At 39.9% G+C, this 19290-nt stretch overlaps 1 protein-coding gene across 2 annotated transcripts in view; it reads left to right on the top strand.

The window, feature by feature from the left end:
- The first annotated feature begins 5957 nt into the window (after window positions 1-5957).
- Window positions 5958-19290, top strand: part of LOC122667335 (protein CELLULOSE SYNTHASE INTERACTIVE 3) — a 38855-nt gene continuing 25522 nt past the window's right edge. Inside the window, exons 1-3 of one of the 2 annotated variants that reach the window (XR_006333787.1) lie at window positions 5958-6015; window positions 6341-6437; window positions 6726-9789. Coding sequence is in view for 1 of the 2 variants with exons in the window: in XM_043863591.1 (XP_043719526.1) it covers window positions 6379-6437; window positions 6726-9789 (3123 nt within the window). In the remaining variant the exon portion in view is untranslated. The remainder of the gene's footprint in view (window positions 6016-6340; window positions 6438-6725; window positions 9790-19290) is intronic. The other variant, XM_043863591.1, reaches the window with a different exon arrangement.

Raw genomic sequence — 19290 nt, 5'->3', positions numbered from 1 at the left:
GTCAATTGTCAATGGGGAAGCCCCCACATTCTACAAATAGATATATTATTGGAGCTCATCCAGATATGATCATTGTGTCACAATGGCAATCCAGAAATCATAATAATACTCAGTTTGGATCTTGAGAATCCAAACCATCATGAATAGCTTTTATTTTTTATGTTGAATCAGACTAGCTTTCAGTAGTAGTATCATGGGAATTTCACACATTATTTCTATATCCAATTCCCACCTATTGTAGAAATTGAAATACCAGTGTGGATGGAAATCTAGATTTTCACTTAAAACTATTCCTTATTTATTAATTCTAGCCCTCTGTGGAAATCATGGAATTACAGGGTAAGGGAGAAAATATCTTTATTTCTATATCCATTCCAAGCCCATCTGCTTCACTCACATGCACCGTCGACTGATAGGGGGTTCCTTTTTAATGGCAGTAACTCTCTTACCGGTGGTGGATATTATGAATCCCTGTCCTTTTGTTGCTCCTGTATTTCCCATGACACTCAGGTATTGAGTCACTATCCATCCAACCAAAATCCATAATAGAACCCCCAGTTCCACATGGCAACAGTGACTTGCAGAGAGGGAAAACTCATTGTTGTGACGTGTGTTCTGGGCTCCTCACACCCAGAAAGGTGACTCTACTAATCCGCAAGTTACATGGGTATCAGCCACCCACCTTGTCTTATTCTTCCAGCTGGTAGGGTTCCCATACGTTGGAAATTTGTCTGTTGTGGTTGTCACCTTAAATATTTTCATGATGAGGGACAGAATTGAGTCAGGAAACAGCTTCTCCATTTGTGACCTAGTGATCATAGGTTCAAATTAGGAATCAACCTCTCCATTTGCGATCTAGTGGTCATGGGTTTGAGTCAGGAAACAGCCTCTCTAGTAAACAAGGGTAAGGCTGAGTACATTAAGACCCTCCTTAGACTCCGCTGCAGTGGTGGGAGTCTCGTGCACTAGGTACATGTGAAATGATAGTATTTATTTCATTAAGGAAAAAAGTGTACTATACTAAAAGGGTAAAAGAGTAAATTACAACAACAATAGCTCAGCCTTATCCCGATTAAATGGGGTTGGTTACATGGATCCTTTCAAAACAAAATAGAGAAAACTGAGATCCTCACAAAGGGGAAAGGAAAGTAAGAGGGATGAAGAGTAAAAATGAAGAAATAGAAAAAGAAAAGTGAGTAATGGAAAATGGAAAAAAAAAAAAAAAAAAAAAGTAAGAGGAAAGAGGATAGTCCATAAAATCAAGAAAATCTCAGCTACATGGTGTTGATAACGTAGATCATTGCCCTCCAATAAGCTCTATCTAAGGTCATACTTCGCATAAGACCCAGACTATGCATGTCATTCTTCACAACCTCACCTATGATCATTTTCGGCCTATCCCTAGCTCTTCTAGCTCTTTCAATCGACCTCTTCCTTACTGGAACTAGATTTGGCTTGGCCCAAACCCACATGGAACTAGATTTGGCTTTGGACAATGAAATCAACCACGAATCGACTGGAATTGGAATCAGAATCAATAAACCCGGCTAAACTACTGGGTTGACTCATCGATTCCAAACTCACTCAGAGAGATTGGTTTTCAAATATGGCCCACATTTGGTTTCAACTCTAACTACCAGTTTACTTACCCATTCTACCATATCTACCCACAAATAGCTACTTATCATGCATGGAATTCTGGATCTCCTACCCAAACTATAAAATACTAAAACTAAATTATAAAGACATCCTGGATACTATTGTTTATAGTTGAAAAGGATACTTGATATTATTTTCTATCCACATTTCATCTTTCACTAAAAAACTGAGTCTACGTAGGCTCCACATGAACAATCATTCCAATAAAGTTTTCTTCTTGTCCTTCCATTAGAAAAAGGAAATAACCCTAGGAAAGGCAAATAACATTTTCCCAGGGTTAAATTTTGCAAAATTATGCCCTAGCAATAAGAAGAAGAAAAGGAACTAACTGCATCATGAAAAACCCAAAAGTTTCTTTTTCTCGATTCACTCATGTGGACCTTTTTATACTGCTTTTTATGTTTTTTTTTTTATGGAATCTACTGCTTTTTATGTTAGCAATTTTAGAATAGAACTAAGATGATAAAAAAAAAAAAAAAGGGTTATAGAACGCCACCCAATCATGTCCAAGGCGTGGACACTGTGTTTAGAGTGACACAGCTAGGCTTGAAATGACCGCCCAGCTTGTTATTGGTGAAGTCTGGTTTTGGTCTAGAAAATGTAGTTGGGATCTTCGGAGGGTCGTTTTGGCCTCGAATCGACCTCGGATTGCCGAAAATGGTATATTTTGGGATATATGTTATGTGTTGGGTTTGTTGAGATCTTTGAAACAGTATTTTTTGGGATATATGTTATGATTTAGTCCGACCTGTTCGGTTTGGTATTTTTGGGTCTAGGGGTATTTCTGTACTTTCTTGGGTTGGGGCTTCTCTATTTAATGTTCTTATCTCTGGGAGGGCTGCATGAGAAATTTTGTAACATTTCCAAAAGATAGTGAGATATGTTTTATTGTTTGACCGTGGATGTACATGTAGCTTCCCACCTTGGGGGTGAACCACGTAACTTTCTGGTGTTGTGTATCTTCTCTGTTTTTGTTTTCTTTTGTGAATTGTCATTCTGGGCGTTGTTTTCTTAACACAGCCCCACCATGATGCCTGGAATTTCAGCCTTAGAATGGGGGTTGGGCGGTCATTCCATGCCCAGCTTTGTCTAGGCGTGGATCCATGCCTTGGACACGACCAATTAACGCTCTTTATCCTTAAAAAGATATAGGAATGGTGTGAAAATATAACCAGTAAGATTGTGAATTATTTTTAAGGTGAATTATTTTTAAGGTTTTGTACTCTCTTAGTATGAAATTTAATCATATGCCACAACTTATGTAACAGTACACCAATATTGCTCTCAATCCACTTGCAATCCAAGCAAAACTAGGGTGGAACCCTACTATTCTTTATCCCCACTCAAGACCTAAAATTCAACAAGTTTCATTAATGATAACCATCAAGTTCTATTAATCATTTTACCCCTTTTATTTCATCTAATATGATGAAAGGTTTTTTGTGGGGGAGTGTATTGTCCATGTCAGACATAGAAGGGGGCGAATGATCAACCCACTCCCATGAAAAGTGGAAATTCTGCCCACCCATGATGCCAATGTGCACGTTCTCATTGGTCCCCCACAGAGAACACCTACCCTAAACCATAATATAACAATATGAGAAGTTTTTCTTCATTCATAGAGAAAGGTTCATCCAACCAAATCTTACCATCATCTATTACGATCTCATTTATCCCACATTGTTTGTATAAAAAACTTAATGTGGGTTGATAAGTTTTTGGGTTCCCTCACCTTGTAAGCCGGTTTATAGGGTTGGGATCTTCCAAGATCGTATTAGTAGAAAATCGACCGTCCTGAGTCTATATGGGAATATCGTCCTATGTTCAACGGCAACAACAAGGTGACCTTCCAACCGTGCAAAATGAAGAAGAGGCTTTCTATCCAAAACTGCAAGTTGTGTTGGATTTTCTTTGGAAGTTACTCTACCAAGATTTGGGATCCATATGGATTATTTTAATTTTATTTTTCCCTTATCTTCCTTGAGGACAAGGACAATTTCAAGGGAAAAGAAGTTGTTACGTACTTAATTATACGGCTATTTATATATATTAACTATTATTTTATATTTATTAATTATTATGTTGTGTTGTGCGTGAATTAAATATTGAGTGTAAGTAAGTTAGGATAACTATCAATATTGATAGGTTAGTTATTTAGATGTGGAAGGAATCATGAGTGAGAAGTTATGTAACGGTTATACTACCCTATTTAATAGTGATTGTGAATGAAAATATAAGCAAACTATTATCCCCTAAGTTACCTCTTAAGAGTTATTTTGAGAAAAGGATTGGCAGCCTCCTAATTGTGTCAGGACGTCCGACGGCTTCTATATCTCTCTTCCTTTCTTTCTCTCCTTATAATTTCTCTTTTATTTTATTTTCTCTATCAAATTATCTTGCACGTATCATCATCATTATACCCATAAAGGTTGAAGGTCTGAAATATCCTTCACTATTCCTTAACACCCAATCTAAGTGCATTTAAAGCTTTCCTTAACCATGGTGCAAGGAAAACTCAGTCCTAACGCTAATGTACCATTTTATAGTCTTTATCTTCCAACGGGTAACCAAGAATCACTAGTGGTTAAAACTTTATCAATGTGATACATCCATGGTTTTAATTCTTGGTATCAAATATGGTATTGATCTGTTGATATCAATATATATCAAACAATATCGGTTTAAAACGACTACAAATTCAAAATACAATACATTTTGTCCTTTTTACTCAATACCAATATTTAAAACTATAGATACATCACGTCTTTTTCAGTTTGGGGCATTCAACATCTTCACAGATGCAACAGTCTCCTCCAACCCTAAAGCCTTAGACATTGCTTGCATTATTTTGAGCCAGTTGGGGGATCTCCAGGTGATTGTTTCTAACCATCTTGTTGTGATGCTTGCATTGGTGGGTAAGAACTTGCTGTTTGGCAAACCCTTTGCTCAACAAAAAGAGTAGGTTTGACTCAAGTAACGATACTCTTGGATTGCCAAGTACTAGTTAAATGTCTCTCGTTTGTTTCTATGGTGCCTCCTTGAGGAATAGCTATCATGGTTAAAGATATTCTCCTGTTGAAGAATGATTTTGCTTATTGCAATTTTCTTCGTATAAATATGTTTGAAACGATTGACCATTCTATTTCAAAGTGGGTTATCCTTCTTTCTGGAGGACTTTTTGAGAAATATACAACAGTTTCTATCCTTGAAGGCTTCTATATATTCCCCACCTCCCCCTCTCTGAGTGGGCTTGGGGACTTTTGCACAAAACAAAACAAAAAGTCCAAACAATGTTCCTAATATGCCAACCCACAAAAATAAATTAAAGTGACAGACATACTTACCATTATTTTTACTAATTTTTTTTTATTTGGGTAAACTATTTTTACTAATCTCAATAAGAAAGAGATTATAATATGCCAACACATCATGGTGGTACATAAATATATGAATGGATAGATATCTTAAATGGTGTACTTACTAAATGTGTGTGAGAGAGAGAGAGAGAGAGAGAGAGAGAGAGTGTGTGTGAAGCTGTAAAAAGAAGAAAATAATAATAAAGGAAGGAAATGAAGCCAACCCGAGAAAGGCGGGTAAATGGCAATAGAGCAAAGGTCCTCATTGCCTTTCACCCTCCCACCGAAGAAAGACGCCCGTTTTCTCCGACACCCAGAAACTGTAAAGACAAGAGAGAGAAAGAAGACGACTCAGGAAAGAAGTCTCTCTGTCTCTCTGTACAATTCTGCTCTGTTTCCTATATTGGAGGAACCAATAGAAACAGATTCCCATTTTTGTTTTTCACAAGAATTTTAATTCCCAGGTGGGTTGTGTTCTACTTGATTATTGGTTCCTTTTATTCGTTATCTGTTTTATCACTTTTTTTTAATTCGTGGAGAAAATGACGGTTGTTGCCCTAGTTCTCCAATGTTCTTCTGATCCGATCTCCGTACTGTTCGGGTTTTATTTTTTAATTTTAATGTTTTTTTTTTCCTGCCATTTTTGCTAGACGATACAAAGTTAATTTCATTGTTAATGGAGGAATTGAGCTAATTATTGCAGAGCTTGTATTTTTTTAACGCTTGAAGATCTGGGTTTTCGGCATTGATGGTTTTTTGTTGTTGCTGTTGTTGTAGTGGTTGATTGTTAGAGTTCCAAGGGGTTCTTACTGTTGTGAGTGAGCTTTCCCTTTGTGTTCGTCCCCCCTCCTGGTAGATTTCTTAAGGGATTGGATGCAGAGGAAGAACTGAGGTATTATGCTTCTCTGGCAGAGGAGGAGGAGGAGAAGAAAGAAGAGCAGGAACTGTGGTTAATTCCAAGGGGGTGGTTCTTCGACATTTTGCATTATAGAGTGGCCGGGTATTAATTTTCCCTATCTCTCTTTTCTGTGTCATCTCTACATATGGTGGTGAATTTGTTGCTGTCATTTTTTGTTTGTTTTATATGAAATATGTTTCTTTCTCCCTTTATCTATTCTCAAAATTTTGAAGTGGCTAGAACTCGAATTAAGGTGGGTGTAGAAGCTTTCTGGGTTTTTCTGTTCTTTAATTGTTCTACTTGGAATTCGGAAATTGAGTGGAGAATCTTTTTCTTTTCCTTCTGGTATCTCTTTATTTATTTTTGGGGTTTGAGAGATATCTAGGTAGGTTGTGTAATTGAATTACTTAACGTTGATGATGCATAGGTTGCCACAGGGAGAACTGGAGCTAATAATTAGCGCAAATGTCAAAATCTCCTTCCTCTGAACCTCGACACCGAAGATCTTGGTCTACTCCGCCTAGGTCAGTATTACTCATTTAACTTGATCTCTTTGTCTCTACTAACAATGAGTGGTTTGGCAGTAAATTATGTTTTAGTGATTGAATCATTGAATGCTCAAGTCCAACAATCATGCCTTTTTTTATTTACTGTAACACACCTTGTTGGTTTTGAGAACCAACTTTGTTGTACTTGAATTATCCTGTAAGACTCACTCTAGGCTGGCCTGTGAAATCATTCAAAATCAACATGGAACTTGCTTTAAAGATTTCATTTTTCAACTGATTATAAATTTGTTATTTACTTCTCAGAGAATCAAATGGGCCAGCAGGAATGGATGATTCAGAGTCTACGATGGCTACAGTTGCTCATTTTATTGAGCAGCTACATGCGAACATGTCATCACAACATGAGAAGGAGCTTATCACGACACGCTTACTCAGTATTACTAGAGCAAGGAAGGATGTGAGGATGCTTATTGGTTCTCATACACAGGCAATGCCTTTGTTTATATCCATTCTCAGGAGTGGTACTACTGCTGCCAAAGTTAATGTTGCTACAACTTTGAGCGCTCTCTGCAAGGAAGAAGAATTACGGTTAAAGGTACTTCTTGGTGGATGCATACCACCATTGCTCTCACTTCTGAAGTCAGAATCAATTGAAGCCAGGAAGGCTGCTGCCGAGGCAATCTATGAAGTTTCGTGTGGTGGACTATCAGAAGATCATGTGGGTGTGAAAATATTTGTGACTGAAGGTGTAGTGCCCACTCTGTGGGATCAACTCAATCCAAATATCAAGCAGGACAAGATGGTGGAGGGATTTGTCACTGGGGCCTTGAGGAATCTTTGTAGGGACAAGAATGGCTACTGGAACGCCACACTCGAGGCAGGAGGGGTAGATAATATCATTGGACTTCTTTCTTCTGATAATGCTGCTGCTCAGTCCAATGCTGCATCTCTTTTGGCTCGTTTGATGTCAGCTTTCAGTGATAGCATCCCAAAAATTATAGATGCTGGAGCTGTTGAAGCTTTGCTTCAACTAGTTGGTCAGGAAAATGATATATCAGTTCGAGCCAGTGCTGCTGATGCCCTGGAAGCTCTTTCATCCAAATCAACTACTGCTAAGAAAGCTGTGGTGGATGCACACGGTATATCTGTCCTCATTGGAGCTGTTGTTGCTCCTTCTAAAGAATGCATGCAAGGGGAGGGTGGCCAGGATCTACAGGGACACACAATACGCGCTTTGGCGAATATATGTGGTGGACTGTCTGCTCTAATACTGTATCTTGGAGAACTATCTCAGTCCCCCCGCTTGGCTGCTCCTGTTGCTGATATAATTGGCACACTTGCATACTCGCTGATGATCTTTGAACAAGCATCTGATGTTGAAGAACCATTTGATGTAACACAGATAGAAAATATTCTGATAATGCTACTAAAGCCTCGAGATAATAAACTAGTTCAGGAGCGTGTCCTCGAGGCTATGGCTAGCCTTTATGGCAATACATACCTCTCAAGATGGCTCAATCATGCAGAAGCGAAAAAGGTGCTCATAGGACTCATAACCATGGCCTCAGCTGACGTGCAGGAATATCTGATACTCTCATTAACGAGCTTATGCTGCGATGGGGTTGGTACCTGGGAGGCCCTAGGAAAGAGAGAGGGTATTCAGTTATTAATGTCATTGCTGGGATTGTCTAGTGAACAACATCAAGAGTATGCTGTCGCAATGCTGGCAATCTTGACAGACCAATTTGATGACAGCAAATGGGCAATCACTGCCGCTGGTGGTATTCCTCCACTAGTGCAGTTATTGGAGATAGGATCTCAAAAGGCAAGGGAAGATGCAGCACATGTGCTGTGGAATTTGTGCTGTCACAGTGAAGACATACGTGCCTGTGTTGAAAGTGCCGGAGCTGTCCCGGCATTCCTCTGGCTTCTAAAAAATGGTGGACCAAAAGGACAAGAAGCTTCAGCAATGGCACTTACAAAGCTTATTTGTTTTGCTGACTCTGCCGCCATCAATCAGCTATTGGCTTTGCTCCGAGGAGACTCTCCAAGTTCAAAGGCTCAAATTATTAAGGTGTTGGGTCATGTGCTTACCATGGCATCAGAGAAAGATCTTGTGCATAAAGGAGCTCCTGCTAATAATGGCCTCAGATCTCTTGTCCAGGTTCTCAACTCTTCAAATGAGGAAACTCAAGAGTATGCTGCTTCTGTTTTAGCCGACCTATTTAGCACTAGACAAGACATCTGTGATAGCCTTGCAACTGATGAGATTGTTAAACCTTGCATGAAGCTCTTGACCAGCAAAACTCAGGTTGTTGCTAGACAGTCAGCTCGGGCATTGGGTGCATTGTCCCGTCCAACCAAGACTAACTCTAAAAAGGTGTCTTATGTTGCAGAAGGGGATGTCAAGCCATTAATTAAGCTGGCAAAGAATTCATCCATTGATGCTGCTGAGACTGCAATAGCTGCATTGGCTAATCTGCTCTCTGATCCTCAGATAGCTGCAGAAGCTTTGGCAGAAGATGTTGTCTCATCTTTGACAAGAATACTAGGAGAAGGCACTTTGGAAGGCAAGAAGAATGCATCACGTGCCCTTCATCAATTATTAAACCATTTTCCAGTTGGGGAAGTACTTAGAGGAAATGCGCAGTGCCGTTTCACAGTTCTTGCAATTGTTGATTCCTTATCTACAATGGACATGGAAGGAAGTGATGCCACTGACGCTCTAGATGTAGTTGCATTGTTGGCTAGGACAAAACCAAGTGTGAACTTCACATACCCACCATGGGCTGCTCTTGCTGAAGTTCCCTCAAGCTTAGAGCCACTGGTTCGCTGCCTGGCTGATGGGCTTCCTCCCTCACATGATAAGGCAATAGAAATCCTGTCCAGGCTATGTGGTGATCAACCAGTTGTCTTGGGTGACCTTCTGGTTGCCCGTCCAAACTCTATTGTTTCACTTGCTCATAGAATAATGAACTCATCCAGTTTAGAAGTGAGAGTTGGAGGTGCTGCATTACTCATTTGCGCTGTGAAGGAACACAAAATGCAGTCAATCAATGCACTTGATGCATCAGGTTTTCTAAAGCCTCTCATTTATACCCTAGTAGATATGATGAAACATACCTCTAGCTGCTGCAATCTGGAAATTGAAGTCAGAACCCCAAGAGGTTATATGGAAAGAACTGTATTCCAAGACGGGGATGATTTCGATATTCCTGATCCAGCCACTGTATTGGGGGGAACAGTTGCTGCGTGGTTGCTGTCAATAATTTCTTCATTTCACAAGAAGAACAAAATCACTGTCATGGAGGCTGGTGCAGTGGAGGCTCTTGCTGATAAGCTTTCAACTTATACCGCCAACCCACTGGTACATGCATGATCTAGCTCATCCTCTTTATAGCAACTTTGTGGTGGAAATGTTATTTTCAATGCTTAGAGACCCAACCTAGCTGAGCCAGTCAAACTGTTTGTCACACCACCCACCACTCGGAATGGATGGGTCTTCCCTCTGACCCATTTTCCTTACAAACCTGTTGACTTGTCATGATTTTTCCAACACAGATGGTTGAATTACTATTTAACCATCAACTACTAATCTGGTGTATTGTTTACAATAATACTAATGATAAGCTTCATTGAAGGTTCAAACTCCAACCTATACATAAATCTCAGTGGGTAATCTCTCTTTACCGCAAGGACATGAGCTAGCTCCCTCTTACAAGAAAATTGCTTTATTGATCCAGGGGCTCAAGGGCTAAGCCTAGTGACTTGCCACCTGACACGACGTGGGTTGAGGAATGAACCAGGTTTCAGGATATATTTTATTTTAGCTCAGATTTGGGCACAAATTTGCTGTATATTTTGTGAAACTGTTGTTGCCTAATTTGTTCAATATGGCCATTATGTGTCTTTTTAGGTTTTAGGGTTAACTATCGCACCAGAACTTGATGCAGGAGAATCTTGGACCGGGCCAACCCAATTGGTGCACTACCTTGGACCGACCCAAACCCAGTTGAACCAGGTCCAGTTTGAGTGTTTGGATCTAGTAGGATTTAGAAAGTTTATTTTATTTGGGAAAGTATTATGTAATGTTTTATTTTAAGGTAGTTATTAGACACGTAGGGAGATTTCCAATTTGAGTTTTATTTTAATGTGCGTGTGCATCCCCCCCCCCTCTTAATGTAGTCCTAGGTAGGAGTAGTCCCACTAGGAACCAGGGTAATAGGATCACCAAACAAGGCTGGCCGATTGGGACAGCTTAGGCTAATTAGGGCAGAATTAGGGTTAGGGTTAGGGTTATGGTTTCGAGCTAGGGTATTATTTGGTAATGATGTGCAGGTTTTTAGGAGTCTATTGGTGTAGGTTTGGATTGATTTGGATGAAGTTGGAAATCTAGGGTTTCGAGTTAGAGGCCTTGTAAAAATGGAGTGTTTTCAGGATCTAGGGTTTAGGGGTGGATTTTGGGAAAGGGGTTTATAGGGTATTAATGGGCAGGTCTAGGGAGTTATTTTGGTATAAAGAAGTTAGGGTTTGGATGAGTTACGAAATTCTGCAATTTAGGGCAGAATTGGATTTAGGGTTTTGATGGACAGATTGTGCTGCAACTGAGATCGAGTGGAGGGATAAGGCTGGACAGATTTTAGAGTGAGGCTAGGGTTATGGGAATCGATTAGGGTTAAGTGGAGGATTAAGAAGAGGAATTAAATTGTAGAATTATAAAACTACTTACTTGAATTAACACTGATCTCCAATAGTAACAGATTGAAGAGAAGCTAAGAGAGGACCTCCAGATCTACAAGATGCAAGGAGTCACTGGGGATTCCAGTCCTTCAATCCTTGATATGACTCACAAGGGGGGGTCTTGAGATGACTCACAAGACTGGATCTCATAGGAGAGAATAGCAGCAACAAAGGCAGCAAGCATAAAGTTGAGTTTTTATTAATCAAAATTCGTGTTCAATACTTGGCCCCCTTAGAACCTTATATAAAAGACTCAAAATTAGACTCCTACACTAAAAAGGAAAGGCCTAACCCATTCCTCAACCTACTAGGTAACTTAAAGTCTTAAACTGACTAGGAAACTGAAATAGCCTCAAAATAGAGTCCTAATCCAGCCCAACTGAACAACTAAAAGAAAAACTAATAAAATCACTTAAAACAACTAAAATTCTTCAACAACCAATATGATATAAGATCCTACTAGCCAATCAGAAATAATCACTTAAACTAAACCAATTGAACCAATTTAAACCTATTCAATTAACAACATAAAAATAAAACTAAGTATATGTTAGAAATCTGAACAAAAAAGGAGAGGACAGAAAGAAGGCCTGAGTCGAACGAAATCGTTCTGTCCTTAAGTGCTGGAGAGAATAACAACTGTGAAGCTATCGAGATTTTTCTTTTTGATCATCTGGATCGAGAAGAATTCGTGGCCCATTTATAGGCCCACAAGGCCGCTTCGGATGGGTCACACCCATTGGCTCATATGGCTTGACCGACGGTCATGACTATTTAGGCTGGCTCCCTTGGCTGTTCGTGTGGGCTGCAACTCTTGGGGTCAATGTTAAACCAAGGGTTGCACTCCTCTTTGATTTGCCACCGATCCAACGGTCGGATCGATCTTAAGCACCCTTTGATCGAGACACCGTCGATCCCGAAAAGATTAAGGCGACATCTTGCGGCGATGCGCACGTGCGAAGTGCAAAGTGCGCCATCAAAGCGCCACATTGCGCCTCACGCACGCGCACGCATACGCGCTTGACGGATACCGTCCTCGCTCATAAGTGCACCGTACAATCTCTTCTAGCATTACATGTGATAATAATAACTACTTACTACTAACACATATAAACCCAATGAGCTTTCCTTTCATAGCCGATGTGGGACTAAAAGTCCACATCAATATTTTGAAAAATTCCAACAGTATAGAACTTAAATAAACTAAACTAAGGCTCCTACTAAAACCCTAGGCTTAGGGTGGCTTCTTCAATTTGAGGAGGGTAGGATCTACATCACCTCTCCTTCTTCTTCTTCTCTTTTCCCCCTACAACTCTGATTCTTCTCAGATTTCCCCTCTTCTCCTTTCCGGTCCCCCATTATCTGGTATCAGAGCCCAAACCTGGGTGAATCTCTCTCCCCCCCCCCTCTCTCTCTCTGAATCTTCATCCTCTCAGTCTCTTTCCCCTGCTATTCTTCTCAGTGATCTTTCTCCCCATTCTGTTCTTTTTTTCCTTCTTTTGTTTTCACTGTGGTTGTGAATACTTGAGATCGAACAACACCTGCAGTAGCCCCTTTCCCTTTCCTTATTTTTTTATCCCCACCACTGTTATGCCGATATCAGCAGTGAAAAAAAAAATATCGTGTCTGCCCCCTTCCCACAGCAACCCTCTCTCTCCCATCTCCCGCTGAAACCCTACCCCTTTCCCTGTCCTTCGACTCCACTGAAACCCAAGCAGAACCCCCTGCGATTCCTACACACAAAAATAAAAACAAAGACAACTCTGTTGACAAAACAGAGAAGCCAAAAAAAAAATAATAATCTCTGTTGCTTCCAGCAACAGCCCTCACCGCCTTTTTCCATTCCCCCTGTGAATCGCTTGAGCCCTTCCACCACTTTCGGTTCCGCCAGCAACAACCAGAACCAAAACCAAAGAAAAAAGTTTCAGTGAAGGGAAGAAAGGGCAAGAGACAGAGTACAGAAACAGAAACCAAAAGGAAGAAAGAAGAGAGACGCGAGAACTCCTATCTGGTTGCAGCTCCTTGTAATCGAACCAATACACTCCGGCGTGCGATATCTCAGTAGTTGGAGTCCTAATTGAACTCAATCAGAACTCGAACCTGGCTTTCCATCGTCGTTCCTTCTTGTTCGTTGTTCCAGCGCAAAACTCGCTTTCCACTTTCCAGAGGTTGAAGACGATCCAAACTCCCCCGTCAAGATAAGTCTCTTTCATTCATTATTTCCAATTTCTACTCTTCAGTCCTCACTGGCAACCCTTCACAATTCTAAGTTCTTTCTTTTTATTTTCTGATTTCCCCATTTTACTCCTTAGTACCTTTTTATCTTAGTACCCTTTTTAATCCACTTTCCCATATTACACCCTCCTTTCATCTTTATTACCTCATATCCCGTACTTAAATTTGCTTCCAAATTTACCTTTCCCCCTGTACGTGACTCTTTTGTTCCCTTTTATTGTGATTTAGACTTTCAATAAATTACAATTCTGCCATTGTTATCTTTAAATCCACTACCCAAATGAATCCTGAAGAATGGGCCAGAATACTTCAACAAAATGACGAAGCCCTAAGAATCGTTGCAGCAAACCTTGAATGGTTGAAGTTTGAGTTAAAGCTACAACAACATGACAAAGTCATAAGAGACCTTCAAGCAAACCATGAATTGTTGAAGGTTGAGTTAAAGCTCCATGATTAGATTTCGACCCAGGAAGTTGAAGATCACAATGAAATCAACGATCTGATCAAAGAATTGAAATTCCATGATCAGATTCCAATCCAGGCAATGTCGTAGGCCGATGAACATCAAGAAATCATTATAGATCAGACTTCAATCTCGGCGATGCCGTTGGTCGATGAACAGCAAGAAATCATGGCAGTTGATTGCGTAGTTGATCCATTTGCTTACGTGCTTTCCCATGGTTACTCAATCAAGAATTTCGGCTCGTAAATTTTATATAAGTTGAACGTGGACTGATAGTTGACGTTGATCGCACGATTTTGATTCTCTCGTTCTACAAAACTCGTCCACAGGACGAGTTTTTCTGAATTCCGGGAGAATTGATGCAGGAGAATCTTGGGCGGGGCCGACCCAATTGGTGCACTACCTTAGACCGACCCAAACCCAATTGAACAGGGTCTAGTTTGAGTGTTTGGATCTAGTAGGATTTTAGGAAGTTTATTTTATTTGGGATAGTATTATGTAATCTTTTATTTTAAGGTAGTTATTAGACACAAAGAAATTTCCAATTTGAGTTTTATTGGGTTTCTGTTTTAGTTAACCTAGTTTTAGTAAGTAATTAGGAGTTTTATTTTTGGGTTTTATAAATAGATGTGTAATCAACGTATTGGAGAGATTATGAAAGAATGAATTGAGTTTCTGACTATGTGCGTGTGCACCACCCCTCCTTTTTCTCACGGTTTCTTCTCTTTCTCCCTTGCAATTATGATTTCTTCAAAACTCCTCTTTTCTTCCTTTCCGGTCCTCCATTAGAACTGCTACTAACTTTGGAACTATGCTTGAAGAATTTGGGTTATTGTAGAGAATTTTTGAAATCAGTAGTGAAGGTGAAAACCTAGCAGTTAATACAGCAGGTTGTATACCATATACAGTGTAGTGTCAAGCACCCCTACTGACTCGAACCAGAGTCTATTCCACTATGATGCACAACTGATGCCAATTCACCTAAGAGGTGACTGGCAGATGGCAACATGGTTAGTGTCATTTAGCCTGGTACCAAATTGCCAAGTGGCAAGCATCAGTAGATGCATGTGATAGGGTATACTACACCCTGCTTACATGTCAAATTCCAGCCCCCAACAAGCAGTGGAAGTGCCTGAAAACTAAGTCTAAGGTGACAAAATTATAAACTGACTAATGTAGTCCTAGGTAGGAGTAGCCCCACTAGGAGCCAGCGTAATGGGGTCACACAAGGGCTGGCCAATGGGGTTAGGGTTTACTAATTTAGATCAAACCTAGGGTTAGGGTTGGACAATGGCAATGGGGTTTATGGGGTTTTAATGTGCAGGTCTAGGGTACTTTTATGGCATATAAATAATAGGATTTGGGAAGGTTTTAAAATTGTGCGATTTTGGACAGAATTGTGTTGCAGGTTTTGGGTTTTAATGGAGGGGATAGAGTGGGAGTTATGAGCTGGGTTTTGGATCGAGTGTAGGGAGAAGTGTGGGGGATGTATGCTGGAAGTTTGGTTTGAAACTGATGGACAGATTTGAAGTTATGAAGGAATCCTAGTTAAGGTAGGAGTTGCAGGTTTAATGGAGGTTAGGGTTTGATGGATGGGGGAAGGGGTGTGGATTAGGTTTAATGAAGGGGAATGGCTGGGCTAAAACAAAGTGCAGGTTCAAACTTACTGAATTGCAGAAACAATGGCAGCAGCTTGATATCTTGAAGGGACCTCTCGATCTTCACGATGCAAGGAGTCGCAAGAGTCCACCCACCCTATCCACCTTGAGATCCACAAGGATATACACTCACAAAGAGCAGCAACAATGGCAGCTAGCATAAAACTAATTTTTATTAATCAAATTCGTATTCAATGCTGGCTTCCCTTAGAAACTTATATAGAAGACTCAAAAATAGACTTAGACACTAAAAAGGAAAGGCCTAACCCTATCCCTAACCTATTAGGTAACTTAAACTGACTAGGAAACTAGAATACTAAAGAAAATAGACTCAAAACATGGCTGGACTTATAGAGTCCTAATCTAGCCCAACTTACATCACATGACCACTTAAACAAGTCACATGATCACTTAATTGATCACATGACCAATAATTACATAAAAATCAAAACTAAGGAATTAAAACAGCTAATCCCGTATGCAACCTAATTACTCATAGTTTAGGCCCATAAAAGTGGCTTATTACATAGAAAACCCTTGGGATTAAAGACCCAACATATATATATCCCAACCCTAGACTTATTCCTAATAAAATAAGCCCATTTGGGTAATGAATCTGCATCACTGACACTAATATGAAATAGCATTCTTGTAATTTTATGCAACGTTACATTCTTTTTTCCCCATCTGAAGACTACAGCTTTTAATGATTCTGCTGGACTCCTGGTAACTCATTTTCTTGTCACTAGTATTATTTAAATTGAGTTTTTTATTGGATGTTGATACAATTGCCATTTCCAGTTGCAGAAATGAAGTTACATTGCCATGGGTTGAGTGTATTTCCTTTTTGATACCATGTTCACTTGGTGATGCCTTTTTCATGTCACTCTCTTTATATGAAGTGATACTGACCAGATTCTACTTCACATTGTCATCAGGAGCAGAACAGTCTTTTTAGACATGATAAAGGACAGCACATGATGCTTGGTGCAATTCATGGCACTAAAAAGTATTTATTCTTTCTATGTTAATGCCAGCAAAACCTGTCAGCAATTGCTTCTTCAATGGAAAGTGTGAAATGAAGTTTATAAATATCGATTATTTTTGTGTAAAATATTTTACAGTGAACCAAAAGCAGCCTATGTTTTACCCCCTTTTATGTCTTTGGATAAGAGCTATTCCACCGTCAATCTGTTATGCTTCCACATATTTGCTCCAAAAGTCTTTCTTATAAGTTTTATTACACATCTAAAAAGAATTGCTAATGGAAGTAATCTTCAATGAGCTTACCTTTCTCCAGGACCACTCACCTGGCCACCGTCAAAGCTACCCATCCTCAGCAGAAAGATCTTGTGTAACCCAAATAGTAATCACAAATACATCCAAAGCTACCTCATGAAAATGCAAATGTTAATGAAGTTGTTAACATTCCTCCGGCTCACAACCAGCATCTACATGCTTATGTAGATATTTTTTAATCACGCAGCTAATGCAAGAGTATGATCACCCATAGTAATCACCTAGGCTTTTGGATCCAAGGTGATAGCACACCTTGTTGACACTTCATGAGTTTACAATTTACATTGATTTATGTTTATTACTTTGTTTTTCGATGAATATGCTTATATTGTATCCTATATTTTGTTTACTATATGTTGATTTTCTCATATGAGGTCATTACTAGCATAATTATTTCATATTGCATTGATATGGCTTCTATTTTGCATAAGGGTCTGTTTGTAACCAAGAAGGTTACAAACTGACTTTGTAACCGGACTATTTTACCCTCCAAATAATGATGTGGATTTTCGACATTGTCCAACTCTCTTCTACTTACTCCTCCCGCTACTCCCCTTGTTTTATTCTGTTGCAGGCGCCCTAATCCAGGTCCGTCACTCTCACTCCCACTCCCTTCTCTTTGGGCTCCGGCTTCGGCTCCTCTTCCCCCTGTCCCTCCCTCTCCCTCTCCCTCTCCCTCTTCCTTCCCCCATCTCTGTAATGAAGAACAAATACGCTACCATTGAATTCTGCAACTTAAACTACATAAGAGATACTTGTGCTTTATTCTCTTGAATATTCCATGAGCATCTTTATTGGAGCTAAACTTCCATTTGATGCGCCAAGTTGGAGTTCACATTTTCTTCCCATTATGGGAAACTCTCTGCCTTAAGAAGGAGCACATGTTGTCATGGTTTGCATCTTTTATTCCTAATTGTTTTTGCTTATCTATACCCTTCTACTACTTCGGAATTCTTCGGTATATCGTTTAGGTTTTCATTTACTTTCTGCAATTACCGATGTTTGTTGAAACCCATCTGGAGGTTGGGTTTTGATTCGCCCGTAAATTTACTTCAACTTATCATCCATCATTTCATATAATGCTGGCCAAGTGGGTGCGGAGGAACTTGGCAGCATCAACCAATTGCTGAGTGCAGGCTTAACCTCACCGTACTTACGGGTCTTGAGTCTTCTGTCAGGTTTGAGCCTGAGGATGTTGGTCTGAAGCACAAATGCAGTCTGAAATATCAACTGATGGAATCTTGGGGAATGGATGTCGTACACATCATGTCCTGCTCACGTAAAGATTGCAGGAAAAACACAGAGAGTGGAATTGAAGACAACCACTGGAGGGGATCCGGGAAAAAGTTTTGCAAAGGATGGGGCCGAGTTTCAGGGGAGGGGCAAAGTCGAGGAAGGGAGATGCAGTGGGAAGGGGATGGAAGAGAGAAGGGAAGAGGGGGAGCTGGAAATGGAGACTGACGGAGGTGGGGAAGATGGGGAAACGGAGACTGAGACAGAGAGATGGGGAAGATGGGTAGAGACTAGAGAGGGACAGTGAAATTACAAAACAGTTTTAACTTAAAAGAGGAGAGAATAATATATTCAAGGGTAAACAAGGAATAAAAAAATGGTTACAACAGTCAGTTGTAACCATCTCGGTTACAAACAGCTTTATCATTGATATATTACATATAATTATATATTCCATGCCTAGGGTGCCCTCCAACATGTTGGGTCGCTTACTCGCTTCAAGGTTCAAGGTCTTGGTATCTTGGCTGTTTCAGTCAGCCCAAAAATCGAGTTGTCTCGGTAACTCGGCGAGATCTCAGCCAAGTTAATGTTTTTTTTTTCCTTCAAATTTCGGCCCTTGGTTTCGGAGGCCATACGACCTAAATAGGTCATGAAACTTGCAAGATAGCCTATTTTGAGCCCTATAAACATGGTGGAACCCGTAGTTTTTTAAAAATCACACCCAAAATGGTAGTTTGACTTAGGACCCTAGGTTGGTAGTTTACGTTGTATATACACTGATATGACTTATTCCACACAATCTTTAGTATTTGAACACATAATTCAAGTATCACAACTTAAATAAGCAATAGGAATGAAAAGACATCAAATTATGAACCATCTCATAAATCATACATCTAACATTGTTTGTTATATAGAGTCAAATATATTTTGAATCATTATTTAACAATACAAGCCAACAACTACTAAGTACTAAGTCACCCCTATCCCTATATGCTCATCCTAATATCGAACGAGTGTCGGGCCTTCAAGTTCAAATCTCCTCCAAGGAAGGTTGTTGGGCATAAATCTCCTCCAAATGTTGTTCTTGAGCATCAAATCCAAGTATTCCAAACTTTTTTTGGTAAGATTTGGAGCAAATAAGTGATTTGGAGCTGTTTTCTTCACAAATTGGCGAAGCCAGTCGAGTTTACCAAGAATAAGTCAAAATTTCGACCGAGAAAAGTCGAAACAAGGTATT

This window comes from Telopea speciosissima, chromosome 7 (genome assembly GCF_018873765.1).
Source record: "Telopea speciosissima isolate NSW1024214 ecotype Mountain lineage chromosome 7, Tspe_v1, whole genome shotgun sequence".
Taxonomy (NCBI): Eukaryota; Viridiplantae; Streptophyta; class Magnoliopsida; order Proteales; family Proteaceae; genus Telopea; species Telopea speciosissima.
The sequence above is the reverse complement of the archived record's forward strand: the minus strand, read 5'-3'. Positions and strand labels throughout refer to the sequence as shown.